The following is a 9,941-nucleotide window of genomic DNA, read 5'->3' on the forward strand; positions in this document are numbered from 1 at the left end:
GGACCAGGTAGGCACCCACCAGCTCTGCTGTGACCCAGCCTTACACGACGTAGTGCAAGCTGCGTTAATTTTAATCACTCCATAAAGTTACCAGCGCCTGCTCTTTGATCTCAGAGCGACAATAGCCTGTTCGCAGGCAATTCTCCCATTCTACCCAACTGCATGTTTCTTCTAAATAATTACTGCCATAATTGATATCATTGGTCATCTGAAGATGTCTGCCATCACAGAAAGTAATCCCAAAGGTAACGAGTGAATATCACATTTCCCTTACATTAGAGGATTTTCAGACATTTCTTGAAACTCTGAATGTGGTCGTCATGATTAAAATACAATGTGACATTCACAAACCACAGAAGGCCGTTGTGGGCATGCTGGGGTGATCAGCAGAAACGGACAGGCTGGAAAAGGAAATGCTTAAAGCTGGTCAGATTAGCATATCCGTATAGAAGCCTGTACTGTGGGTGCACCTGATCAAAAAGGAATTAAATCTTCATGAATATCCACATATATTCTTTTCATGCCAATTCAGCGCTCATCTTCCTTCCAATGTCACACCAACTAGCCCAGCAAAACAGGTTGAAAGCAGCACATTTTTGTTTAACACTACACTGCAATGGCTTTTAGAAACTTCCTCCATTTCCATGTAATGTGATGCAATCAGCATTTACACTTGTCACCGAGGTTCAGGAGAAAGCAGCATATGTACAACCAGCCTTCCCCACACCTTTGCAATAATGTTAGAATACACTGAAAAAAAAAAAGCACGCAAAAAGAATGTCTTTTTATTCCACAACAATAATAATCATCTGGCTTGCTAGCATTTCTTGAAAACTCTGTGCTTCCTATTAAGAATGCTATGTCAGACTGATAATGCGCATGCTGTTCGGGACCTGGAAGTACTGGGTGCACATCAATAACGCAAGGAAAGGCGAGATAGATGATTATTGTCACAAGAAAAATGACACCCTTTCTATACGCTTTTTTAGAGTCTAAAATACTGCATCTATTTACCCATCTCAATTGGTGTGTTTTCCTCCTACACATATCCAGTAACAGTAACTGGATGTGCATATTTATTCGTAACAGCACTGTGGAGCTTGATGATTGGCGCAGCCATTGGGAGGGTCGGAAGGGAGGGAGGAGGAGTGTTTCAAGTTGCCTCCAAAATTGCATAAACATGCATAAGAGAAAGTTACCCCCCCCCCCCCAACCCCCCTTCTCGAAATAACATCTTGACTACACTCAGTAATTCAGTAAGCAACAGCATAGTCATAATTTTTTTTTAATGCAAGCAACATACCAATGTGATAAAGGAATATCTGTTGCCACATAAGACAAATTATGACAGCTCAGTCTCTGCGGAGTGGCAGTTTATCCTCTTTGATGCCATCCTTGTCAATAATATGGATGATAACGGAGTCTCCAGTGTAGATGTCTCTTTCAGCAGCAGAAATGAAGACATCTTTGATAATGTTCACAGCCCGCTCTCGAGTTGGTGGCTCTGGCTTCACATTTTCCATGTTCTTGAAACCAATCTGGCAACGAATAAATATATGTACCAAAGGCATGTGTCAAATGCTTAGTTATGTCACAACAGTGAATCTAATAGCTATCAAGGAAAGGTAAAAGTGACTCACCTGGTTGTCCAAGAGCGGCTGGAGTAAGGCACTAGAGGAGCCTCCTGCTCTATACTGCACCCTTTCAGAGTGACCAACAGGGTCATAGCAGTAGATGCATCCTTTACCTGTGTCAAAAAAAAAAGTATATGCAAGCCTGTGCGTATGTGCATTGGAATAGCGGATGCTTGTTCTTCAGCAGTGGGGTTGGCTACTTTAGAAGAAGGTATTGCAATTATCTGTCAAGTTTTTAAACAGTAACATAAAGATACAAATTCTATAAACATCTAGAAAGTGAAAATTTCACAAGTTCTATTTCATTAACTTGATACACAACAAAACTGACATGGCACATGACATGAGTGTATGAGGAATATATCTGACAGATTGTGACGTACATGGCAAGGTATTGGTCATTTCATCATGGTCATTTCATCAACTTGATATATACCAAGGGCATGATGCAGCATTAGTGCATGACCAACACGAATTGTGGGTCATGACATAAATAGTATGACATGCATGCACTGTATGTCTCAACATGAATAGCATGTCCCATAAGTCATGACACACATGACAAGGCACCAGTGTGATGTCATGGGGGCCATTTCATTACCTTGCTGCACACTGAAATGCGCGTACAATGACGCAAGTGTATGACAATCACGAATGACAGGTGCTAACATGATTGTTCATGACATGTCACCATCTGTCAAGTAACCACCCCCATACCCGGAAAAGGGAGGCGGCTGGATCAGTCACTGTAAATGCCACACATGCCCTCACATGGCACATTGCTGCCTGCCGCTTTCTGACCTGAACAAATTGGCGACGCGGTGGCTTCAGCCAGGGAGCACCAGCACCACTCTAGAAGATTTAGTACAACCTCCTCGCATACAGTAAACTCCAAAAAACGATGCTCATTTAAAAATGCCAGTTAAACAAAATCAGGCAACTGACTTTCCTCCAGAGGCATTTTTTTAAGGCACTGACTACGGTGACTGGGCCCGTCAGCGCAGTACCGCCGTAAGAGTGAGGGGGCCCGTCATCGTCGTGTAAATTGTAATAGTGAGGGGGCCCGTCATAATAGCGATGCCACTATAGTGACGGGCCCCGTCACCGTGAAGCGGTGACTATGGTGACGGGGCCTGTCGGCGTAGTGATAACGTAAAAGTGAGGGGACCCATCAGCGCAGTAAAATTGTAAAAATGAGGGGGCCCATCACCGTAGTCTAATGGTAAGGATGAGGGGGGCTGTAACCGTAAACTTGTAGTCGTTTTAGACACTTCCGTCGTACGGCTTCGGTGGCATAGTGGGTCAGCGCGCCTTTCAAGAAGCGGTAGTACTGCAGGTCGTCAGATCAGTCCCTGTTTTGTGAACTTTAAGTTTTGTGCCGCTGCATAGGCAACTTTGTCAACTTTAATTTTTGAGTCGCTACATAGACAAGATATATGGCCTGATGCCAAACATAGTGCAGGTGAAAAATGTGTTCCAATTAACCCTGAGGGCTAATAATAATAATAATAATATCTGGGGTTTAACGTCCCAAAACCACGATATGATTATGAGAGACGCCGTAGTGGAGGGCTCCGGAAATTTCGACCACCTGGGGTTCTTTAACGTGCACCTAAATCTAAGTACACGGGCCTCAGACATTTTCGCCTCCATCGAAAATGCAGCCGCCGCGGCCGGGATTCGATCCCGCGACCTTCGGGTCAGCAGTCGAGCGCCATAACCACTAGACCACCGTGGCGGGGCATTAACCCTGAGGGCTGTGTAGTTCGACAGTACATCTCAATAAGTTTCAAAACTGGAATAGACATGTAACTAATTTCAGGACTACTTCGCCTGAAATCATACACGCAGACTTCATGTGATCAAATCTGCTCCTTTAAACAAGGGGACAGGCCCACGTCGCTTTCGTCAATCATCAATGTGTACTATTGCAACACAAACGTTTAGTTAGACATGCGAACTCTCCAACGGTGCGGTACATATATGGTGCGCTCTCTGTAGCTAGCTATCTTCCAATCATGAGACGGCGCTTTTCCCACGGTATCGAGGTGTGTTCCGTATGGTTCTCGTCGATTCAAATGCGAACGCGCCGCGGCTGCGGGCTTGGGTAAACCCCAAGGTGTGAATGAGTCGATGAACCCAATATGCAGGAATGAACGTGCGTCTAGCAGCGTGCCTATATTCTATGCTGAGCGGAGGGAGTGGTAGTGAGCCTGAACGCCGTCACCTCGCACCGCAGTAAATAATAAAAACGATCAAAACTGCTCTAATCACTTCAGTAAGAGCACCGACAGCACCGCTATGAGCGCAGTTATGACGGGCCAACTCACTATTATGACATCATTACGGCTGTATTGACTCAATATGGTAGTGTCTGCGCGTTTTTAATTTTATGCAGCATTGCTGCAGAGCTTGCGGTGGGGGGAGCTCAGACCAGGGCTTCGCTGGGGCTGCCACTCTGCGAGCCCGTTCAGTCAGCTGGACTCAGCTGGTCCAGGTTCTCGCTGGCCAGCGGCACCTCCCATCGCTCCACTGTGGAATGATGCCCGACGCGATTACCTTTTAAAAATAAGTAACATTATTTAAACAATATTGAAAACAGAATACAAAAAAGAAAAATTTACTTGGTGAGCGCGATTCAAACCGAGGTCGCACACCAACAACGCATCATGCATTGCCCACTGCGCCTCGAAATCCGAACCGCCACAGACAGCAACATGACTTTCTTTGAAAAAGAAAAATTACGGCTCCTTCAGAGCAGTAACGTCAGTGTTGACGCATTACCCTGAAAAAAAAGAAATTGACAAAACAGAGCTTGATCTGATGACCTGCAGCACTACCGCTTTTTGAACAGTGCGCTGACCCACTACGCCACCAAAGCCACAGCACAGTAGCGTCTAAAACGATTACAAGTTTACAGTAACGGGCCCCCCTCATTTTTACCATTACACTGCAGTGACAGGACCCGTCATTTTTACCATTTTACTGCGCTGATGGGTCCCCTCATTTTTATATCACTATGCTGATGGGCCCCGTCACTGTAGTCACTGCTTCACAGTGACGGGGCCCGTCACTATAGTTGCATCGCTATTATGATGGGCCCCCTCACTTTTACGACGGTACTGCGCTGACGGGCCCCGTCACTGTAGTCAGTGCCTTTTTTTAAACTCCAGTTGAATAGAACTAGAACCAACATCACCGCACACTTCCTAGGCCATTATATTCTATACAAAACATAGGTCAGTTGGACAACCATGTAAAAATGGCAATGCTATGCAGTGAAGAAAATATTACCAATCGGGCAGTTTTGGCTCTGTTTTGACAATGGCTGCATATGTGAAATTCACATTGCACAGTTTTTGCATCCTGTGCCTTGCGATCAGTCAAGAAGCAATCATTGACAATGGCTACCAAAGTGGATGTCAAGAAATATGCGATGCACTGATCAAGCTTTAAATTTAAGTCCACTATGTGACACTATGTCATGTTCAATGAAGGATGAAAGAAGATATATGCTGCCTAGAACGGCACCTTGATGAATTGCTGAGGCCATATATATTCCGAGTTGGAGCCGTTGCCATAATATCACTAATATTACTTTCAGGGCTCACTGTTTGACTAGTTGAAGAAAGGTGGGCAATGAGTTGCTTCAGTCTTCAGACACACGAGATTCTACGCCATGCAAAGCAACACTGTTACGAAAGTGATAGTCTCAGAATATGGCCCTTGGATGCAGATACATACTTCTGAACATTCAAGAAATGTAGAAAACACCAGAGATTCATACTTGTACAGCATCACCTTTCCTATCAGATACCTAATTATAAAAGGGAAGGCGGCAGAGACTGCACTTTAAAATGGGCAATAATGGCTTGTGTGTGTGCCATCACATCCTAAACAAGGTACAGTAACATCAATTCATTCACTGCGGCAAAATTAAAACTCAAAGCTTTGCAAATGAAGCACTTGTAATTTATCTTTGTGTCATTCGCTTAAACGGAACACTTCTGTCCCTTGAAGTTTCGTTTAAGTAAATGTTTAGTAAAAGCTATTGGTAAATGCGAGATACATAATGACCAAACAGTCAGTTACTATCACGCGCTTCTTACTCAGCTTGGCTCATTTCATGCGCCCTTGTCTCCTTATCCTAAAGAAAGGGCCAGCCACGCTGTGTGACATTTCATATCGGTGCCCATATGGCGGTTTTTGCAAACACCGAACAGATACACAAATATTATAGCAAGCAATGGCTTACCCTCTTCGTCGAGGCCCGCCAGAATGTTCGAAATGTAGTAGGGGAAGAACCTCTTGTTGTAGAGCATGGTGACAATAAGTTGAGCGACAGCAGGCGTACTCATCAGCTTGTGATGTTCGTGCAGGTACATCTGAGTTATGTAATGATCATGGTTCATGGTTAGAAGCAATTATCACACATATTACATGCCGAGACCTACGTATTTACCTTCATTCGCGCCTCCAGAAATCGCGTAAACGTGAGAATGTCACACCAGCAACCCGTAGAGCCAAGGACGCACTGGTTGGACCTGAATTCAAGGAGAGATCCCGTCCATCATCCTTAATAATTACAGTAGATGTTTGTTATGCCATGCTCAGCAGCAACTGCTTACAGCTTGAACAACTTCGACTGCTCCCTCGTGTGGATATGATAGCCGCTGCTCAGACGACTGTCGGACGCGATGACTGCAAAATCATCCCCAGCAACAGCCACAATGCTCCTGCGAAAACCGAAAGAAAATGTACCCCAATTATAGAGCAAACAAATTCTGTAGTGGTACTCGAAGAAAACGTACCCTCCGTTCTCGGAATAAGGATTGAAATATGCTTGCTTCGGACCACCATAATAAGAAAGCACAGGCTGCCCAGTTAACACATCCATGTTAAAAATGAAATGCTCGTGCACTCCAGGGGCTATTCCTCTTAACACAGTTGTTGAATGTCACTAAACGCTCATAGACGACCACCGCAAAGACAGCACCGGAGTGAGTCGACTTTTTCAGTTCAAGCCGCCAAGCCTCGGTTGTATGGCCGCAGATACGTAATAGCAGTAATAGCGTTAGCGTCTTCACGTTAGTATGCAATATTTTAAAAATATTAATAAAAGTTAAAATTAATGAATTATTCAATTAATTTAGGCTTGAACTTATATAATAATAAGCTCCAGCCACACCAGCTTCCATGTAACCCACCATGCATTAATTGGTAATCAATAGGCAAGGGTTGCCCCCCCCCCCCCTCCTTGCCAGCTGATTCATATTCACATTGTTCATCATATTTACAACATCGAACTCCGAGTGCAATGACAAAGTGGTTTAATGTTTCATCGCGCAGGAAAGCCAAAAAGAGGTTAATCACCCCTTCTAGCCACCCTAGTTGGGTTAATCAGAACCACTTAAGACAATTTAAGGTATGATGTTTTATTTTTATTTGTGACAATTTAGAAATGTATAGAAATTCAGAATTGTGGTGCCGAAAAAATTACGTCTCTATTTGGTTCTGTTCAAATATAGTGCCTAGAAGTATATTCTCAAATGTGGCCCTTTTTGTGACTACCCTAGAACTGGAAAATTTCGTTTTTGTTTTTCTCAAAGCGTAATTTTCAGTCTGTTTTTGTTGCGCAAAAGCTTATAACTTTTGAACAAATCAATATTTTCCAATGAAACTTTCCATGCTTCTTGCTCAGACATTATTCATCTGTGGATGAATAAGTTTTGATGTTATATTATTTCAATTGAAATGCAGTCTTTTGAAATGACAGAGTTTTTGGTCTGTCATATACCCAATATTGATGGTAGTGCAAAGATTCTAGTTCATTGTACAGCCTATGTGTTCAGCTATAATGCTGCTACAGTGTACTAGAATGGGGCAGTGGGCTCACTGCCGTATGCCTGCGCCGCGCCGCCATGGTCCTCTCCGCGTCGACACATGCGTTTCGCCGGAGTAAGGGCTCTCTCGCGAACAATAGATGACGTCACTGCTACGTCACTCACGTGTGACGTCACTTGAAGACTTTCTTTCCCTAAGTTAGTTTTGACTTTTCCCCGTGTCGCCACGGAGTGCCTAGTATGTCACGTGCTTGATGAATTTCGTCCCTAGTGTCCTAGTGTCATCTTCACCTCCGCCGGCGGTCTCCGCGCACGTGTCACGAAGTGTCGTCGGTGTCGTCAAGTAGCCGCAAAAGTCAATACTCCCATGAAATGCGACGTTTGTGGCGTTGGCCTGTCTTCACTGGAAAAATATGTGGAGCATCACATCGCAGCGCACAAATTCGCCGCCGACTACGTGCAGCAGGCGTTTCCACAAAGATAAAGGTGAGTACCCATCCTGTTTTCAGTTTATAGTTGTTGGAAAAGACAGTGTCAGTGCATTTTTATCATCTTTTGTGGTGAGGCTGTACAGCACATGACCGCTTCCACGTGCATTTACTGTGCCAGCTAGTTATAATTCGCATGTGCTTGTCGCGTAGAAAAAAAAAAAGAAAACAAGTATGCACAGAGGCACTAATTTTCACAATTTGCTCGATCACACTGCCGCTTGCGTCGCTTTTTTGTTTTCCCTCTAAAAACAAAGCAGAGCAAATATGTCCGGTGGATACATGATGTGTTGAAACAGGTGAGCGCACAAGACAGGGACAGTGAAAACGACATATAGAGCGCTACTTCCAACTAACATTTAATGCACTACACTCATCACGTGGTAACATCGAGTGCTTCAGAACAAGACTATAAAAAAAATGTATTTTTTTTTCTTCCTTACGCTTTTTTTTTTCTCGCTAAAGATTACAGGCGGTAACGTGCCCATGGAAACAGGGCGACAAAGCGAAAAAACCCTTGATACCATACAGAAGTTTTTGACCGAGCTCATGAATGCGTTATCAGCGGCAAAAACGGCTGTGTGATAAATGCGACATGAGATGAACATGGGTTTTAACAAAAGCGGGTCATCCAAATGAAGAAACAATGATGCGGCTGAACAAAGGAGGCTGTAAAAAGGTATTAAAAATGGCCTTGAAAAGGTTAACACTTAAAAAGTGAGAACAACAATAAAAGTTTTGCAAAAACGCAGACTCTTTCTTCGAGAGTGACACAGCTGGGTCCGAGCTGTTACATGATGCATCATATATTTCTCGAGCTATGACAGCCTGGTCAAGAAAGGGGGTACAACCGCAAGCTGCACAGTGTAAGGCCATGTTGCCGTCAGACTTTTAAATTGTTGGCGTGTTCACGCAAGCGATCGTTAATACATTGGCCAGTTTGGCCGATGTAAACACATCCACAAGAGAGCGGAATCTTATACACGATGCCGCATTTGCAAGACAAAAACTGCGTGGTGTGCTTCTTGCAGCATGTCAGGCTTTTCACTGTTCACGTTTACACGCTTGCACATGCCTCCAAAGTTTGTTGTGGGCGGTAAACACTACACTGACTCCTGCGCACCCTGCAGCCTTCTTAATCCTATGTGACACTTGGTGCACATATGGGATAACAGCAGTTTTTGTCCCATCTCTGTTTTTTGGAGGCACATCACTGGTTTTCTTGAGTCTGTGCAACAAGGTCTCCGCAAGGTCACACAAAACTCTGGAAAACGTGTGCTCTCGAAGAAAGATATTGTGTTTTTGCAAAACCTGTTGACTTTTATTGTTCTTACTTTTTAAGTTTTAACCTTTTAAAGGCCTTTTTTAATACCTTTTGATGACCTCCGCTGTTAAGCCGTACACTTTGTTCTTCATTTGTACGACCCATTTTTGTTAAAACCCATGTTCATCTCATGTCACATTATCACCCAGTCTTTTTTGCCGTTGATAACACATTCGTAAGCTCGGTCAAAAACTTATGCTTCAGAAGTTGTTCAGAAAGAATATCAGTGCACTGAATGAGATGAAGGGTAACTGAAGGACTTAATTTATTTTGTGAAGCAGAGAGAGTGAGGGGAGCAAAATAAAACATTTGACATTAATCTATCAGGGGCGTAGCCAGAAATTTTTTGGGGGGGGAGTTCAACCATAGTTTATGTATGTTCGTGTGTGCGTTTGTATGTGTGCGTGCCTATATACGCAAGCAAAATTTAAAAAATTTCGGGGGGGGGGGGGGTTTGAACCTCCCCAACCCCCCCCTTGGCTACGCCCCTGTAATCTATGTCTAAGGCCTTTGAACTATTTTCGTTAGTTTAATGTCTCTCTCTGATACTATGTTGTATTTGTATTACAGAATTCAGTGAATGGAAAGCTCAGGAAGAGGCGAATGAGAACTGTTGGTTTATTCTTCACACGGCTCCCAAAAAGCTGGCCAG

General features: G+C 43.8%; 1 protein-coding gene across 1 annotated transcript; it reads right to left on the reverse strand.

Moving 5' to 3' along the window:
- Window positions 1–1,272: 1,272 nt before the first annotated feature.
- On the reverse strand, window positions 1,273–6,677 carry LOC119402097 (proteasome subunit beta type-1). Its single transcript, XM_037669204.2, has 6 exons — window positions 6,446–6,677; window positions 6,263–6,370; window positions 6,097–6,178; window positions 5,890–6,019; window positions 1,641–1,747; window positions 1,273–1,538 (listed from the first exon to the last, which is right to left on the reverse strand). The coding sequence occupies exons 1-6, from the start codon at window positions 6,529–6,531 to the stop codon at window positions 1,353–1,355; spliced, it is 699 nt and encodes a 232-aa protein (XP_037525132.1). The 5' UTR covers window positions 6,532–6,677; the 3' UTR covers window positions 1,273–1,352.
- Between the last annotated feature and the right edge of the window lie 3,264 nt (window positions 6,678–9,941).

This window comes from Rhipicephalus sanguineus, chromosome 1 (assembly GCF_013339695.2).
Source record: "Rhipicephalus sanguineus isolate Rsan-2018 chromosome 1, BIME_Rsan_1.4, whole genome shotgun sequence".
Taxonomy (NCBI): Eukaryota; Metazoa; Arthropoda; class Arachnida; order Ixodida; family Ixodidae; genus Rhipicephalus; species Rhipicephalus sanguineus.